This window comes from Oncorhynchus clarkii, chromosome 24 (genome assembly GCF_045791955.1).
Source record: "Oncorhynchus clarkii lewisi isolate Uvic-CL-2024 chromosome 24, UVic_Ocla_1.0, whole genome shotgun sequence".
In the NCBI taxonomy this organism is placed as follows: domain Eukaryota; kingdom Metazoa; phylum Chordata; class Actinopteri; order Salmoniformes; family Salmonidae; genus Oncorhynchus; species Oncorhynchus clarkii.
The window spans coordinates 1,632,421-1,650,620 of NC_092170.1; the positions used below are offsets into that span (position 1 = coordinate 1,632,421).

The 18,200-nt window shown below is 40.1% G+C and overlaps 1 protein-coding gene across 2 annotated transcripts; it reads right to left on the minus strand.

The window, feature by feature from the left end:
• Nucleotides 1-3,382: 3,382 nt before the first annotated feature.
• Nucleotides 3,383-17,075, minus strand: LOC139382211 (signal peptidase complex subunit 2-like). Of its 2 annotated transcripts, none has more exons than XM_071126091.1 (5): nucleotides 16,812-17,075; nucleotides 7,554-7,637; nucleotides 7,276-7,436; nucleotides 4,907-5,041; nucleotides 3,383-4,712 (listed from the first exon to the last, which is right to left on the minus strand). In XM_071126091.1, exons 1-5 carry the CDS (start codon nucleotides 16,848-16,850, stop codon nucleotides 4,526-4,528), a joined length of 606 nt encoding a protein of 201 aa, XP_070982192.1. In that variant the 5' UTR covers nucleotides 16,851-17,075; the 3' UTR covers nucleotides 3,383-4,525. The 2 variants fall into 2 exon arrangements, with proteins under 2 accessions (XP_070982192.1, XP_070982193.1); XM_071126092.1 differs by having other exon boundaries at nucleotides 7,554-7,634; nucleotides 16,812-16,887.
• Between the last annotated feature and the right edge of the window lie 1,125 nt (nucleotides 17,076-18,200).

The following is an 18,200-nucleotide window of genomic DNA, read 5'->3' on the forward strand; positions in this document are numbered from 1 at the left end:
CAGGGACGGTGGGTTTGTGCCCAAGTTGCCGACGTTGTGAAGTTATTGGGATTTTTACGAATTATCTTTGAAAGACAGTGTCCTGAAAAAGGGATGTTTCTTTTTTTGCTGAGTTTATATACAACACAATGCACTTCACAGGAAGAACCAAATAAACAATTAAAATAAAAACTGAAACATTTTCTACACAATCAACATAAGAGTATAAAAAGCTGAAACACTAAAAAAAGCACCCTAAGGAAAAGCAAAGCTTTGTTTTTTAAGATCCCTTTTAAATGTCCACAGTTTTGGCCCCCCTCAGGCTCTATGGCAGGCTATTCCAGAGGCAGGGGGTATAGTAACTCAAAGCTGCCTCTCAATGCCTCTTGGTCCTAGGCTTTGGGATAGTTAAAAGGCCAGAGGACCTGAGGGACCTACTGGGTACATAACTTAAAAGCATGTCTGAAATGTATTAGGGTGCTCAATAGTAGATAGATTTTGACAACCAATAGAAGCATCTTAAAATGAATTACAAAACTCACAGGCAGCCAATGCAGAGACTTTAAAACCGATGTAATGTGTGCTCTCCGTCTGGTCTTGGTCAGTACCCATTGGCTTTCTTGAGTAGGCAACACAGAAGAGCATTACAGTAGTCAAGCCTGCTTGCAATAAATGCATGGATGAGTCTCTGTATCAGCCTGAGATAGAAACGGCCGCACAATGTTCCTCAGGTGGTAAAAAAGCTATTTTGGTCACATTCCTAATGTGGGATTCTAAATTGAGTTCAGAATCTAAAATAACACCCAGGTTTTTTACCTAGTGTTTTATCTTTATTGCCCGTGAATTAAAATGTGCAGCCAAATTCTTTCTCTGTGCTTTGGCTCCAATAATAAGTACCTCGGTCTTGTCTTGATTTAGCTAGAGGAAGTTGTGAGCCGTCCAAGTATTTCAATTACTAATACAGACTAATAATTTATCTGTGGAGCTAAAATCATTTGGTGACACAGACATTTAAAGTTGTGTTTTGTCTGCGTAGCAAGTGAAAATCAATGTTGGGCCTTCTGATAACACTTCCAAGGGGTAACATGTACGGAACAAAAATATAAACGCAACATGTAAAATATAGGTCCCATGTTTCATGAGCTGTAATTAAAGATCCCAGAAATGTTCAATATGCACAATAAGCACATTTCTTTCAAATTCTGTGCACAAATTTGTTTACATCCCTGTTAGTGAGCATTTCTCCTTTACCAAGATAATCAATCCACCTGACAGGTGTGGCATATCAAGAAGCTGATTAAACGGCATGATCATTACACAGGTTGCCCTTGTGTTGGGGACACTAAAAGGCCACTCTAAAAGGCCACTCTACTTTTCCCACATTTTTTTGTGTTACAGCTGGAATGGTATGGGCAGGCATAAGCTACAAACGACAAACACAATTGCATTTTATCAATGGAAATTTTAATGCACAGAGATACCGTGACAAGATCCCTAGGCTCATTGTCGTGCCAGTCATCTGTCACCTTCACCTCATGTTTCAGCATGATAATGCACGTCCCCATGTTGCAAGGATCTGTACACAATTCCTGGAAGCTGAAAATATTCCACTTCTTCCATGGCCTGCATAATCATCATTCTTGTCACCCATTGAGCAGGTTTGGGATGCTCTAGATCGACATGTACGACAGCGTGTTCCAGTTTCCACCAATGCCCAGCAACTTCGCACAGCCATTGAAGAGGAGTGGGACAACTTTCCACAGGCCACAATCAACAGCCTGATCAACTCTATGCGAAGGGCGTGTTGCGCTGCATGAGGCAAATTTTGTCACACCAGATACTGACTGGTTTTCTGATCCACGCCCCTACCTTTTCTTTTAAGGGCATCTGTGACTAACAGATACAAATCCGAATTCCCAGTCATGTGAAATCTATAGATTAGGGCCTAATGAATGTATTTCAATTGACTGATTTCCTTATATGAACTGTAACTCAGTAAAATCTTTGAAATTGTTGCATGTTGAATTCATATTTTTGTTCAGTACAGCTAGGCTAGCCTAAGCATAGAGCAGAGCTGTCTGACAAAATAATTGCACTAGTTTTTCAAATTAGATAAGGCATACTTTCACAAACTGTCTTTATTCCTGTCTCTTGTCCTTGTGTTGGGTACTTTCCTCTATCATGCGATCTGTGTGTATCTAAACTAACAAGTTAATTGCCTTGCCACATTTTTTGCAGTATTACTTAATTGCCTTGCTGCAAACAGGATGCATGTTTTGGAATATTATTGTTTTAGTACAGGCTCCCTTCTTTTCACTCAGTCAATTAGATTAGTATTGTGGAGGAGTAACTACAATGTTGTTGATCCATCCTCAGTTTTCTCCTATCACAACCATTAAACACTAACTGTTTTAAAGTCACAATTGGCCTCATGGTGAAATCCGTGAGCGGTGTTCTTCCTCTCCTGCAACGGAGTTAGGAAGGACACCTGTATCTTTGTAGTGACTGGGTGTATTGATACACCATTCAAAGTGTAATTAATAACTTCACCATGCTCAAAGGGATATTCAATGTCTGTTTTTCTACCAAACTACCAATAGGTGCCATTCTTTGTGAAGCATTGGAAAATCTCGCTGGTCTGTGTGGTTGAAATTAACTGCTCGACAGAGGGACCTTAGAGGTAGTCATTCAAAAATCATGTTAAACACGATTGCACACAGTGAGTCCATGAAACTTGTGACTTGTTAAGCAAATGTTTACTCCTGAACTTTAGGCTTTTTGTATATAAACAAAGGGGTTGAATACTTACTGACTCTCAAAACATTTCAGCTTTTATTAATTTGTAAACATTTCTAAAAACATAATTCCACTTCGACATTGTGGGGTATTGTGTGTAGGCCAGTGACACAACTGAATTTAATCAATGTTAAATTCAGTCTAACAACAAAATGTGGAAGTAAATGGGTGTGAATAATTTCTGAAGGCACTGTATGTCATGTGAATTAGGCGTGAGTGAAATCATTGTCAAACCCGCAAGAGATAGGCCTACTGTTGCACGTATGTCTAGATTGTTTAATTTCTATATGATCAACCCATAAATATTCTTTCAACTCCAAAGAAATATCCTGTCTGTGGCACAGAAACCAGACTTGCTGCCTTTTTATCAAGACACCGGCTAGTAACTCATTACTGGTTAAGACTGCTCATGACTGCTAAATATCTGTCGACTAGGTGGGACTCGACTTAAGGCTTCATGCATAGCTTTCACTTTTACCCATAAGAGTAGGAGTAAAACAGCGCTACTCTCAGCACTTACGAGCAATTTTCTACTCTGCGACACTGTGGATACAGGCCCAGATCAGCACTCCTATTCATTGAAACACAGATCAAAAAGTAGACAATGTAAAAATGCCTTCTAACTTTATTTGAAACGTATATGAACAGGTACATACAATAAGGTTGCTAAAGCCAAAAACCTACGGACAAAAATGGCAACATCTCTGTACCCCTCACTTTTAAAGTCATACTACAGAGAAATTAACTATCCAGGAATATCATCCAACCTTCACAATATAAATTAAATATCTAAAATGGTCATGCATTCGAGTGAGGATAACTGATCAATATCATTTCATTTTCAAACCGTTGACAAAAACATGTACATCAAAACAATTATCCCTGCTTTAAAGCGGAGCCGCAAAAGGTGAAACAGCGCCACTGATCACCCCTAGGCCTTTTATTACTTTTTTGAAAAGGAGATGAGCATCCAGCAACATAATGAAAAATAAAATTGCAGTACATACTCTGCTATGCTATCACACATGCAGTGATGTGTAATATCTGGAGGGGGAAAAAAAAAAAATTGTTCGAAGTAATGTCTTTGTTGTAATATCGCAAAAGGACATGGCAGTTCCACCTAAACAGATTCCAAATTTAAAGAAATACGTCCAACAAACCATGTACTGAAGGGGGGCATGGCGGCGACGCTACGAAATGTATGGATACAGTCCCTCCAGATCATTTATTTTGCCCTATAAAGCCGTATGGTAACAAAATCCATTTAAAAAAAATACATACATGTAGAATTGCAAAGCTTTTAAAAGGACAGTAGTTGAATAAGGCTTTCAGGACAATTTAACATAATTTCCAACAAAAATTATCCGGTCGGTCACTGCACGCATTACGTAAGGCTTTGTCCTAAAGCATAAAATCTGGGGAAGAAAAGTCAAAGAAGACCAATCTCTTAATTTTTAACAGCCATTCAAGGGAGAAGACATTTTTTTGCACCGATCAAGTTTTGTTAAGTTGTCCTAAGGGTCCTCAAAAGCAATGTCTAGATGAAACCTGTATCAAGGTAAACATTGGGGGGAAATGTAATGACAACCCTCAAATTTATTGGACAATTATAACAAGACAACAAATGCTGGCGTGCAGACTTTTATAACAACCAATAACTGATCCAAATGCACCCAGGATTGTACAATACCAGTGTGCTCTACTGCAGTTCATGCCGGTGTGGTGCAGCATTGTAAAGGTCTGATCATTATTATTTTGTCTTCTTTTCAGTGGCCAAGGTATTATGGAGTTTTGACACACACTTTTCAAACTGGTCCATGACCAGCGTTCCGTTCCCGTCAAAGAAAGCCCCCACAGACTTTGTGATTTCTTGCTCCCGTGTGTGTTTGGACTTCCCATCTGTGAAGGACACTCTTAGTGTGTACTGGTCATCAAACCTGCAGAGAGTCGAAGTCACAACACCACACACTGTTAACACTTGAAAATTAAAACAAGCAAACAAATTTGCTAGGCAGGACTTTTCAATATCAAGATAAATTAAAAACATTACCAGGCATCATCTCTCAGAAAATGTGATTGTACCAACAAAATAATGCATAAAAAGGTCAACCATCCCCCCCAAAAAAAGTACCTTTTCAGACTAGATGAAAGCTGCCAGGTGTGGTCAAGGTCCATGCCTGCGGGATCTTTCTGGACAGAAACGAGGAAGATGTTCTTCTCTTGGTAGGAGGTGTATAAGGTTAGAAAGCCCATCATTATGAAATACGTAAGGATCCGTTAGGGAAAACATGGATATATAAATTCCAGAATCCAATAACGGACATTTTCGGAAGGACAATTAAGTTACTAACATGCTGACCAGACCGCGCACATGTTCACGTGTGATATCGCACACATGTTCATTTTGTCCACCCACATTTTGGTTATTTTACCTGAAATGCACAAGGTTCTCTACTCCGACAATTAATCCACAGATTAAAGGGTACAAGTTTGTTTCTGGTTCTCTTTCCTCCTTCAGGCTTCTTCTTCTGAATTTATTTTGTTGGCAACCAACTGGACTGGAGTGTGGACCACACGTGAGCGGTGTGGTCAGCATGTAAGCCGTGATAAATGTAAAATAGGGTAATAATAACTCATCAAAAACATGTTATCATCAGTCTGTAAATGTCAAAATGCACAAGTGGACATAAAATAAACTGTAGAGGCCTTTAAAACTTGTTAAGGATAGGGGGCAGTATTTCCCCTTTGGATGAATTGCATGCTCATAGTGAACTGCATCAAAATCTGTCCTAAATTGCTAATATATGCATATTATAATTAATATTGGATAGAAAACACTGACGTTTCTAAAACCGTTTGAATTATGTCTGTGAGTATAACAGAACTCACAGGGCAGGCAATCTTGCAAACTAGTTTTGAAATCCTGAAAGTTGGGGCAACTTTGACGTCATCACTTCCCAACAAGTTATGGATCTGGAAACACTTCCTATGTCTTCCACTAGATGTCCTCATTCAGTAGAAAGTGTAATGGAGCATTTGCTGTGAACTTTGACCTAATGGGAAGGAAATTGCTACAGCGTCGCAAAAGATTCATGTGCTTGAAGACTCGTATGCGTTTGGAGTGCTTCGTCTGTTCCAATCAGCCCGAGATGAACTAGGATTGCCCGGTTGGAATGCTATTCGTTTTGTACATTCTGAAGATTGATTCTGCACTTAGTTTGACCAGTTTCGTCAACCTGTAATATGTCATTTGGAAGTTTTGATGCAAAATTATCCTGGACCAGAAGTAATTTTTTGGGCATTTGAGCTGAAAGTGGTAGCAGATGCTGCTACATGGACACTAGAATTGAACATTATGAAACAAAACGATTTATTGTTGAAGTAGGACTCCTTGCACTACATTCTGATCGAAGACCATCAAAGGTAAGGGAATATTTATGTTGTAATTTTGTATTTCTGTTGACTCCAACATAGCGGAGAAATATTGTTACGTCTGAGCGCAATCTCAGATTATTGCATGGTAGGCTTTTTCCGTAACGTAAAAAAAAAATGTGACACAGCGGTTGCATTAAGAACCAGTGTATCTTTTTAATTATATGTAGAACATGTATCTTTAGTCAAAGTTTATGATGAGTATTTCTGTTATCTGGCGTAGCTTTCTATAATTCCTCCGGACATTTTGGAGAATTTTCTGAACATGGCGTCAATGTAAACCGAGATTTCTGGATATAAAATGCATATTTTCGAACAAAACATAAATTTACTGTGTAACATGTCATATGACTGTCATCTGATGAAGATTTTCAAGAGGTTAGTGAATTATTTATTTTTTAAATCGTGCTTTTGTCATTTTATATTTTGTTGTACAAAATGGCTACGTATTCTCTTTGTTTTGGTGGTGGTCTAACATAAATATATGCTGTGTTTTCACCGTAAAACATTTTAAAAATCTGACACGATGGGTAGATGAACAAGGTGTTTATCTTTAATTTTAGGTATTGGACTTGTTAATGTGTGGAGGTTAAATATTTCTACGAATATTTTTGCATTCCCTGCGCCACCATTTCAGCTGAACGGGGGGGGGGGGGGGGGGGGGGGGGGGGGGTGTAGTTCCTGTAGGGGAACCCATAGGCTTAACTTAAAGCAATATCCACAGTTGGATGAATTGTTTTATAAAAGCAATAAGGCATGTTAGGCTGTGGAATGTAGAAATTAAATGACATAAAATAAAGTTTACGTGCACAACGATGGCACAGTTTGACATCATTTAGCACAATCAACACTGCCATCATTCCTCCACACACTTCCCACAATTAATATTTGCTAACTTTAGTTGGACCATGTAGATGGGCGTATTGCACAGTGGTAGGTGTAACGAGGAATCATGGCGGTGGTCGTAGTAGTAAATTACCTCAAACTGTAGGCACTTATGACATCTTTATGCATGTCTTCTACTGTGACAAAGCAGTAGTTTAATTATTTTTTCCCTTAAAAGGATATGATATAACACAGATTGCCAGGACTGGCTTGGACTCAGGGAATGGATGAAGGAAGTCCCAAATTAAAGCTACGATGGCGAAGAGGCAGGAGATTGTGCAAATGAGGAGACGTCCATCTACGAGATTGAAGTTCTCGGCATAACCATACTTCTCCAAGAGCACCTGATGAATGTTGGAAAAATATGATCATAAGATGTAAAATGTCAAAATCATACAAGAGACTGGAAATCAGCTAATTTGTCTGTGTACATTTTTCCCCTCATTGTACTGTATGCAAACCTTCTTCGCTGCATCATCAAGAGAATTCTTGACAGCTGCACCATCCCATTTGTCAATCTTCACAGGTTTCTCATCAATCCTCCACTGAAAACAAATGACAATGGTCAATAGTATGAGCAACACAGTTCTTGATAGTTAGCAAACTCCTATTGCAGGGGAATGTTAGATGACAATTACGCCTTGTTCACACTGCAGGCCTTAATGCTCAAAATCTGTTTTGTTTTTCAAATCTATTTTGGACTGACTGTCCAAACATCAAGTTACAAGTGACCAAATCAGGTGTGTGTGTGTGTGTGTGTGTTCGTTCAGACAGCAGTCATTTGCTGACAAGGCTATGCTATTTGTCATAGTAATGAGGGGTGTGTGTGCTCGCATTGGTGGTGGTGTTTGTGCTTCCTGTCACTCAGGAAGTTAAGTTTCCCATTTGCTTTGAATGTTCAAAATCATAGGATAACACTTAAAGCCAAAGGATGGATATATATAAGATGATCCAACTTTCAAAACAAGTCCTAGCATTGATAGCTGTTTTGCTTTCTAGCACTTGCTTTCCATTCACTATATTTGTTTGTAAACAATTAACTAGCTTGTTAGCTACCACATGTTCTTGACAAAAAGTTAGAGTAGCTAGCAAGCAACAAGGTCTGCTGAATTAACAGTCTAAATACCACTTGAGGGCAGATAAAGACAAGTCACATGGCCAGGAATCAGGTCAGATTCCATATGCCTTGTGACTGTTCAGACTGCATGAAAACTAAAAGATTTGAAACGGACATGCAAATCAAAAGATTTTGAGTCACTTCAAACTAATGATGCACAGATTTTTAGCCGATACCTAATATTTTCCATGCAAAAAAAACCCAAACACGATACTTAATTTTAGTGGCATTTTATGCATTCTAGTACAGGTAAATAGTTTATATACACACACACACACACACGTCTAAGGCACTGCATCTCAGGGCAAGAGGCATCACTACAGTCCCTGGTTCGAAACCAGGCTGTATCACATCCGGTCGTGATTGGGAGTCCTATAGGACGGTGCACAGGGTAGTCGTCCAGGTTTGGCCAGGGTAGGCCGTCATTATAAATAAGAATTTGTTAACTAACTTACCTAGCTAAATAAAAGGTTACTTCGTTGGAATTTACATATGTCCTTATTACCAGTAAAACAATCAAAACCGATTTATGTTACTTACTTGTTGTGCTGTTTTGTTGTTAGTTTGATCAGTCGTTTCATTCTCAACCAGGATTTCTATCAAACGCCGCTTGGTCTTTGCTATGGAACGCCGTTTGGGTCTTTAGGTGTCAAAAAAATATACTAACGTGTCAAATAACACTATTTGACGTGTCAATTAAGCTTGTTGACCAATCAAGACCTGAATATGACTGCACGACACATTCTAATTTAACGCGTTCATTAATTTCTCACGAAGTTATTACACATAGATTACACTATCCACTCGTATTTCATACGTCACAACAATTCATTGAAACGAATGCTATGATGCTGGTAAAGTTGTCTCGCACACCTGCAGTGCTGGTCATAAAAAAAAGCTAGCTAGCTCATGGATGCAAACAATGTTCTTCCTCCAAAACAACAATTTGTTTCAGTAGCTATAGTTAGCCAACCACATAGCTAGGTGTCATCCTCTAAAATAACCCTAATTTATAAGACAGTTCTTTGATGAACGGTGGTCGGACCATCTATGTGAAGCTAGCCACAATAAGGATTAGCCACAACAGTGGACTTTGTGGTTAGCCTTCAAAATAAAAAAGTGTTTGATTTACACAAAAGGCCTACCACTTTGAAGATGCAAAATATTTGTGAAACAAACGACAAAAGAACTTGACTATAGAACATAACTATTCACCCCCCCAAAGTCAATACTTTGTAGAGCCACCTTTTGAAGCAATTACAGCTGCAAGTCTCTTGGGGTATGTATCTATAAGCTTGGCACATCTAGCCACTGGGATTTTTGCCCATTCTTCAAAGGCAAAACTGCTCCAGCTCCTTCAAGTTGGATGGGATCTGCTGGTGTACAGCAATCTTAACTTCTTTGGGATAGGGGGCAGCATTTTCACTTTTGGATGAATAGTGTTCCCAGAGTAAACTGCCTCCTACTCAGGTCCCAGATACTAATATATGCATATTATTATTAGTATTGGATAGAACACACTCTGAAGTTTCTAAAACTGTTTGAATGATGTCTGAGTATAACAGAACTCATATGGCAGGCAAAAACATGAGAAAAAAATACAACCCAGAAGTGGGAAATCTGAGGTTTGTAGGCTTTCAAGTCTTTGCCAATCAAAGACAGTGTAAATTTGGTCCAATTGCACTTCCTAAGGCTTCCACATGTATTGTGTAACATGAAGTCCTATGAGTGTCATCTGATGAAGATCAAAGGTTAGTGATTAATTTTCTCTCTATTTGTGCTTTTTGTGACTCCTCTCTTTGGCTGGAAAATGGCTGGATTTTTCTGTGGCTTGGTGGTGACCTAACAATCGTTTGTGGTGCTTTCGCTGTAAAGTATTTTTGAAATCAGACACTGTGGCTGGATTAACGAGAATTGTATCTTTAAAAATGGTGCCTTGTGAGATTTCTGTTGATTTGTATTTGGCACCCTCATTGGCTGTTGGCCAGTCCTAGACAGGTTAAGTTATACCACAGATTCTGAATTGGATTGTGATCTGGGCTTTGACTAGGCCATTGCAGGACATTTCAATGTTTCCCCTTAAACCACTCGAGTGTTGCTTTAGCAGTATGCTTAGGGTCATTGTCCTGCTGGAATGTGAACCTCCATCCCAGTCTCAAATCTCTGGAACAGGTTTCCCCTCGAGAATTTCCCTGTATTTAGCGCCATGCATCATGCCTTCAATTCTGACCAGTTTCCCAGTCCCTGCCGATGGAAAAACATCCCCACAGCATGATGTTGCCAAAAACGCTTCACTGTGGGGATGGTGTTCTCGGGGTGACGAGAGGTGTTGGGTTTGCGCCAGACAATTTTCCTTGATGGCCAAAAAGCTAAATTTTAGTCTTATCTGACCAGAGTACCTTCTTCCATATGTTTGGGGAGTCTCCCACATGCCTTTTTTGCTTATTTTTTTTCCCACTAACTTCTTACGGCTGAAATCCTGTTAAAGTGGTCCTATGGACATATACTCCAATCTCCGCTGTGAAGCTTTTGCAGCTCCTTCAGGGTCATCTTTGGTCTCTTTGTTGCCTCTGATTAATGCCCTCCTTGCCTGGTCCATGAGTTTGGGTGGGCGGCAGTCTCTTGGCAGGTTTGTTGTGGTGCCATATTCGTTCCATTTTTAAAAATAATGGATTTAATGTTTAATATATTTTTTATAACCCAACCCTGATCTGTACTTCTCCACAACTTTGTCCCTGACTTGTTTGGAGAGCTCCTTGGTCATCATGGTGCCGCTTGCTTGGTGGTGTTGCAGACTCTGGGGCCTTTCGGCACAGAGATATATATACACACATATATATACACACACAGTATTTCACAAAAGTGAGTACACCCCTCACATTTTTGTAAATATTTGAGTATATCTTTTCATGTGAGAACACTGAAAAATGTTAGTGAGTGTAAAGCTTGTATAACAGTGTAAATTTGCGGTCCCCTCAAAATAACTCAACGCACAGCCATTAATGTCTAAACCGCTTGCAACAAAAGTGAGTACACCCCTAAGTGAAAATGTCCAAATTGGGCCCAATTAGCCATTTTCCCTCCCCGGTGTCATGTGACTCGTTCAAAATATATTTCATATTCGTCAAAGCAGCCACCCCTTGCCTTGATGGCAGCTTTGCACACTTGCCACTCTCTCACCTGGAATGCTTTTCCAACAGTTTTGAAAGAGTTATATGCTGAGCACTTGTTGGCTGTTTTTCCTTCAATCTGCGGTCCAACTCTTAAACAGTGGGAAACCAGATGGGATGGCGTATCGCTGCAGAATGATGTGGTAGCCATGCTGGTTAAGTGTGCCTTGAATTCTAAATAAATCAGTGACAGTGTCACCAGCAAAGCACCCCCACACCTCCATGCTTCAAGGTGGGAACCACATATGTGGAGCGCATTCGTTTACCTACTCTGTGGCTGGAACAAAAAAAGTCTTCAGACCAAAGGACAGATTTCCAAAAGGTCTAATGTCCAGTGCTTGTGTTTCTTGGCCCAAGCAAGTCTCGCATTATTGGTGTCTTTTAGTAGTGAAGAGGCGACTCCAGGATGCTGGCCTTCAGGCAGAGTTCCTCTGTCTAGTTGTGTTCTTTTGCTCATCTGAATATTTTCTTTTTATTGGCCAGTCTGAGATATGGCTTCTTTTCTTTTACGTCTCTTCATGGTTGACGTTGAGACTGGTGTTTTGCGGTACTATTTAATGAAGCTGCCAGTTGAGGACTTGTGAGGCGTCTTCTCAAAACTAGACACTCTAATGTACTTGTCCTCTTGCTCAGTTGTGCACCAGGGTCTCCCACTTTCTATTCTGGTTAGAGACAGTTTGCTCTGTTCTGTGAAGTGAGGAGTAGACAGCGTTGTACGAGATCTTCAGTTTCTTGGCAATTTTTTGCATGGAATAGCCTTATAATTTCTCAGAACAAGAATAGACTGATGAGTTTCAGAAGAAGGTATTTGTTTCTGGCCATTTTGAGCCTGTAATCGAACCCACAAATGCAGATGCTCCAAATACTCAACTAGTCTAAAGAAGGCCAGTTGTAATTGCTTCTTTAATTAGCACAACGGTTTTCAGCTGTGCTAACATAATTGCAAAAGGGTTTTCTAATGATCAATACACCTTTTAAAACTATAAATTTGCTAACAATATGACATTGGAACACAGGAGTCATGGTTGCTGATAATGGGCCTCTGTACATCTATGTAGATATCCATAAAAAAATCTGCCGTTTCCAGCTACAAGTCATTTATAACATTAACAATGTCTACACTATTTTTGATCAATTTGGTGTTATTTTAATGGACAATTATTTTTTGCTTTTCTTTCAAAAACAAGGACATTTCTAAGTGACCCCAAACTTAACGGTAGTGTACGTACACTTTTTTCCCCCACTCTGTTGTACACGAGACTAATAACACCAGAAAATCAGCTCCAAGTAATTTTAATTCAAGAAATCTATTCCTAAGTATTCACACACAGAGACAAATGTGATCGTATACAGCAAAGCTGTATAAGCTGTAAGCAAGGTTTAAAATTATTGTTTTAGTTAAACATCTGTTTGAGCTTCTTGCGGTCAATTTGCAGTCTACAAATTTGTAATTATGTTCCGGCCACCCGACCATCCGCTCAAAAAAAAGAAAGGCCTGCGGCTGAATCTAGTTGTTGATTCCTACAGTACAGTATGGGGAGCACAGAGAACATGGCTGCTACAGCCTGAGCAAAATGCCAGACAGCAAATAGTTGACTAAAGAACGAAAAATAATACAGGAATGTAAGAAAGTCTAAATAATATACACAAAATATTTTATTATTTCACAGTCATTCTATTTTGCGATTGATGTCTACCCTATGTGGACCCGAAAAAGATAAATATTTTCAATGTTTTGTTCACTACATCACCAAAAGTATGTGGACACCTGCTCTTCAAACATCTCATCCCAAAATCATGGGCATTAATATGGAGTTGGTCCTCCCTTTGCTGCTGTAACAGCCGCCATTCTTCTGGGAAGGCTTTCCACTAGCTGTTGGAATATTGCTATGGGGCCTTGCTTCCAATCAGCCACAAGATCATTAGTGAGGTTGGGCACTGATGTTGGGCGATTAGACCTGGCTCGCAGTCAGCCACCAATTCGTCCCAAAGGTGTTCAATGGAGTGGAGGTCAGGGCTCTGTGCAGGCCAGTCAAGGTCTTCCACACTGATCTCAACAAACCATTTCTGTATGGACCTCGATTTATGCATGGGGGCAATGTTGTGCTGAAACAGGAAAGGGCCTTACCCAAACTGTTGCCACAAAGTTGGACACAAAGAATCGTCTAGAATATAATTGTACGTTGTAGCGTTAAGATCCCTTTCACTGGAACTAAGGGGCCTAGCCCAAACCATGAAAGACAGCCCTGAGCATTATTCTTCCACCAAACTTTACAGTTGGCACTGTGCAGGCAGTTTTCCTGGCATCCGCCGAACACAGATGGTGTTTTCGTCCATCGTACTTCCAGATGGTGAAGCTGGATTTATCACTCCAGAGAACACGTTTCCACTGCTCTAGAGTCCAATTGCAGCAAGCTTTACACCACTCCTGCTTGGCATTGCGTTGTTGCTTATAGACGTTTCCACTTCACAATAACAGCACTAAATGTTGACCGGGCAGCTCTAGCATGGCAGAAATTTGATGAACTTTTTTTTTTACCTTTATTGAACTAGGCAAGTCAGTTAAGAACAAATTCTTATTTTCAATGACTGCCTAGGAACAGTGGGTTATCTGCCTTGTTCAGAACGACATAATTTTTTACCTTGTCAGCTCGGGATTAGATCCTGCAACCTTTCGGTTACGAGTCCAACGCTTCAACCACTAGGGTACCTGCCATCCTATGACGGTGCCACATTTAGTCACTGAGCTCTTCAGTAAGGCCATTCTACTGCCAATGTTTGTCTATGGAGATTGCATGGCTGTGCACTAAATTTTATACACCTGTCATTAACGGGTGTGGCTGAAATAGCCAAATCCACTAATTTGAAGGGGTATCCACGTCTTTTTAAAAATATACAGTGGAGAGAACAAGTATTTGATAACCTGCAAAATCGGCAAAATCGGTGTTTCCTACTTATAAAGCATGTAGAGGTCTGTAATTTTTATCATAGGTACACTTCAACTGTGAGAGAAGGAATCTAAAAATCAAAAATCCAGAAAATCACATTGTATGATTTTTAAGTAATTAATTTGCATTTTATTGCATGAAATAATTATTTGATACATCAGAAAAGCAGAACTTAATATTTGGTACAGAAACCTGTGTTTGCAATTACAGAGATAATATGTTTCCTGTAGTTCTTGACCAGGTTTGCACACACTGCAGCAGGGATTTTGGCCCACTTCTCCATACAGACCTTCTCCAGATCCTTCAGGTTTCGGGGCTGTCGCTGGGCAATACGGACTTTCAGCTCCCTCCAAAGATTTTCTATTGGGTTCAGGTCTGGAGACTGGCTAGGCCACTCCAGGACCTTGAGATGCTTCTTACGGAACCACTCCTTAGTTGCCCTGGCTGTGTGTTTCGGGTCGTTGTCATGCTGGAAGAACCAGCCACGACCCATCTTCAATGCTCTTACTGAGGGAAGGAGGTTGTTGGTCAAGATCTCGCGATACATGGCCCAATCCATCCTCCCCTCAATACGGTGCAGTCGTCCTGTCCCCTTTGAAGAAAAGCATCCCCAAAGAATGATGTTTCCACCTCCATGCTTCACGGTTGGGATGGTGTTCTTGGGGTTGTACTCATCCTTCTTCCTCCAAACACAGCGAGTGGAGTTTAGACCAAAAAGCTCTATTTTTGTCTCAGATCACATGACCTTCTCCCATTCCTCCTCTGGATCATCCAGATGGTCATTGGCAAACTTCAGACGGGCCTGGACATGCACTGGCTTGAGAAGGGGGACCTTGTGTGAGCTGCAGGATTTTAATCCATGATGGTGTAGTGTGTTACTAATGGTTTTCTTTGAGACGGTGGTCCCAGCTCTCTTCAGGTCATTGACCAGGTCCTGCCGTGTAGTTCTGGGCTGATCCCTCACCTTCCTCATGATCATTGATGCTCCACGAGGTGAGATCTTGCATGGATCCCCAGACAGAGGGTGATTCCATTTTCTAATAATTGCGCCAACAGTTGTTGCCTTCTCACCAAGCTGCTTGCCTATTGTCCTGTAGCCCATCCCAGCCTTGTGCAGGTCTACAATTGTATCCCTGATGTCCTTACACCCTCTCTGGTGTTGGTCATTGTGGAGAGGTTGAAGTCTGTTTGATTGAGTGTGTGGACAGGTTTCTTTTATACAGGTAACGAGTTCAAACAGGTGCAGTTAATACAGGTAATGAGTGGAGAACAGGAGGGCTTCTTAAAGAAAAACTAACAGGTCTGTGAGAGCTGGAATTCTTACTGGTTGGTAGGTGATCAAATACTTATGTCATGCAATAAAGTGCAAATTAATTACTTAAAAATATTACAATGTGATTTTCTGGATTTTTGTTTTAGATTCCGTCTCGCACAGTTGAAGTGTACCTATGATAAAAGTTACAGACCTCTACATGCTTTATAAGTAGGGAAAACCTGCAAAATCGGCAGTGTTTCAAATACTTGTTCTCCCCACTGTGTGTGTGTGTGTGTGTGTGTGTATGTGTGTATATATATATAAAAAAAATAATGTTTGGCTTTGGAATTTCCCTTAATATTCTCAGATGCTTTTTTTTTTTTTTTTACCTTAACATAGGGGGGGAGGGGGGGGATAACCGAACCGACCTAAAAATATATATTTTTAAATATTGCTCAGCACTATTTTCCAGTGGATATATGGTCTCACATTCCTACCGCCAAAATGACCAACTGGTAAAGTACATACAATTAGAATTGTATTCAACATTCTGTCTCGTAGAGGTCATGAGGAAACTTTCCCGATTCAAACATTCATTTCTGCCCGACGTAGAATTTAATGCAATTGAACGTCGGGTTTCCAGGCAAAAAAAATACCAGGCTCCAATTGTTAAACAATTGCACTGTTACAATGAATGCAATCCAAGATAGTACGGTTAAATTGTTGCTGCAGTATAGAATTACTGGTTATCTAGTTACTGTAGCTAGTCACTATAACTATACATCTAGTGAAGTTGTCAGCATATGCTACCTATAGTTTCCTAGCTAGCTATCCAGCGAGTAGTGTTAACATCTGGAAAGCCATCAACGAGGAATAATATTAGCTAGTAGCATGCTAGGCTAGCCATAGCTCATCCAAGTTAGCTAGCTGGTCAATAAGCTTCCCTCACTTCAAAGCAGATCTGCGTTCCTCTTGAAATTAGAACATACAAACAGCCCACGTTATTTGTATAGCCAATGCCCTCAAGAAAGTACAACTAGCTTGCTAACTACTGTTAATATTAGCTCAAAATGAACGGTCTGTCTGTTACTAGTAGACATGCCTGTCGTGGCGTAATACAATATTGGCTATGCGGTCAACTATTGAAAAATACCCAAGCATGACAGGTTTAATTTCCGATCCCCGTGTCTTATAAAATGTAGCATGAATTAGTGTAATATAATTCTTACTTTCTCAAGTAGACCATTCTTCCCATTTCTGGCTGCCATCTTTCCTTCCTGTAAATTTGCTGTGAGTGACCTGGAACAATGTGATTGGCTAAAATCATAATTTTTGCAGCCAACCAAACTAACTAGGAACGACGTACGTTTACGGAAGCGATGTTGAGTGTTTTTATTTACCCCCACCGTTCAAACAAAGAATGAGGATTCAATGGGTGGATCCGATTATGCAGAATCGCGGGGCACCGGCATTGGCCCGTGACATGAACGGGCAAAAGCGCTGAGGGAGGAGCACCTTTTCGTAAACCGAACAGTAATCTGCGCAGCTCGGTCATGTTGTTACAAGGCAGCATGGTGCATCAACCAGAAACAGTCAAGATGTAATTTCCATAAATATATATCTTCACATCACTTTTGCATGTGAATATACATAATCCTACACATTACTCCACGTGCTTAATTAAGTCACTTTTGTTATGAGGTGATTTCACCGTGGGCTTTGAACCGTGCATGCGTGCCAGATAAATCGAAACCCCTCATTTTAGCTCGCCCAGCTCACATGTTCGTTAACAATCTGGGCAAGCCGCAAAGTCATAAACCCTGCCCACATCGACAATTTATCTTCTTAAAACCTGATTTGAACCCCAACCTTAAATTAACACCAAAAATATCATTTTAGTTTTCATGATGAAATCGAAGGGGGAATATAGCTTTCTCTGTCTAGTATGTATACAGAACAAAAATATAAATGCAACAATTTCAAAGATGTTACTCAGTTACAGTTCATAGAAGGATTTTAAATTAATTTAAATTCATTCATTAGGCCCTAATCTATGGATTTCCCAAGTGGGCGGGCCTATGCCCTCCTATGTCCTCCATGGCTTCACCCCTGCCCAGTTATTTGAAATCCATAGATCAGGGCCTAATTAATTAACTTCAATTGACAGATTTCCTTAAAGGTTCTGTAACGCAGTAAAAAAATTGAAATTGTTGCATTTATATTTATGTTACAGATATGAATGCCAGCTACAGTTATCACCAGGCAATGCTAGCTAGGTGCTTTAGGCTTTAGCCTACACATAGAACTGAATTAGCTGACCATCTTGAGATGGCAAGTCAGTCATGAGCGGAGAAGTACTTAACGTCCAAACTTTGTTAGCAAAAATGGCTTAGCTTAACTCGCTGTACTCAATACTGCCCTTGTTAGTTGTGATTGAATGGAAAAGACACACCCAAATCAAGCCACACCCCCAAGACAACTCTTGTTTGCCTTCAGTCATGCCCGGTAGCATTCCTTAATTGAGCATTTATGAAAAGCAATGCCAAATCAGGAAGTGCAGTCACCCTTTGAGTGTTTTCTATTGCATATAATTGTTGGTGTAGTAATGGCCAGGGGGT

Excerpts from the sequence above, each read along its gene's own strand:
- LOC139382211 (XM_071126091.1), bottom strand. The coding sequence starts at position 16,850 with ATGGCAGCCAGAAATGGGAAGAATGGTCTACTTGAGAAA. Across the intron at positions 5,042-7,275 it reads CTGGCAATCTGTGTTATATC|GTATTTCATAATGATGGGCT; the intron begins ATATCCTTTTAA and ends ACGGATCCTTAC. Across the intron at positions 4,713-4,906 it reads CTTTCATCTAGTCTGAAAAG|GTTTGATGACCAGTACACAC; the intron begins GTACTTTTTTTG and ends GACTCTCTGCAG.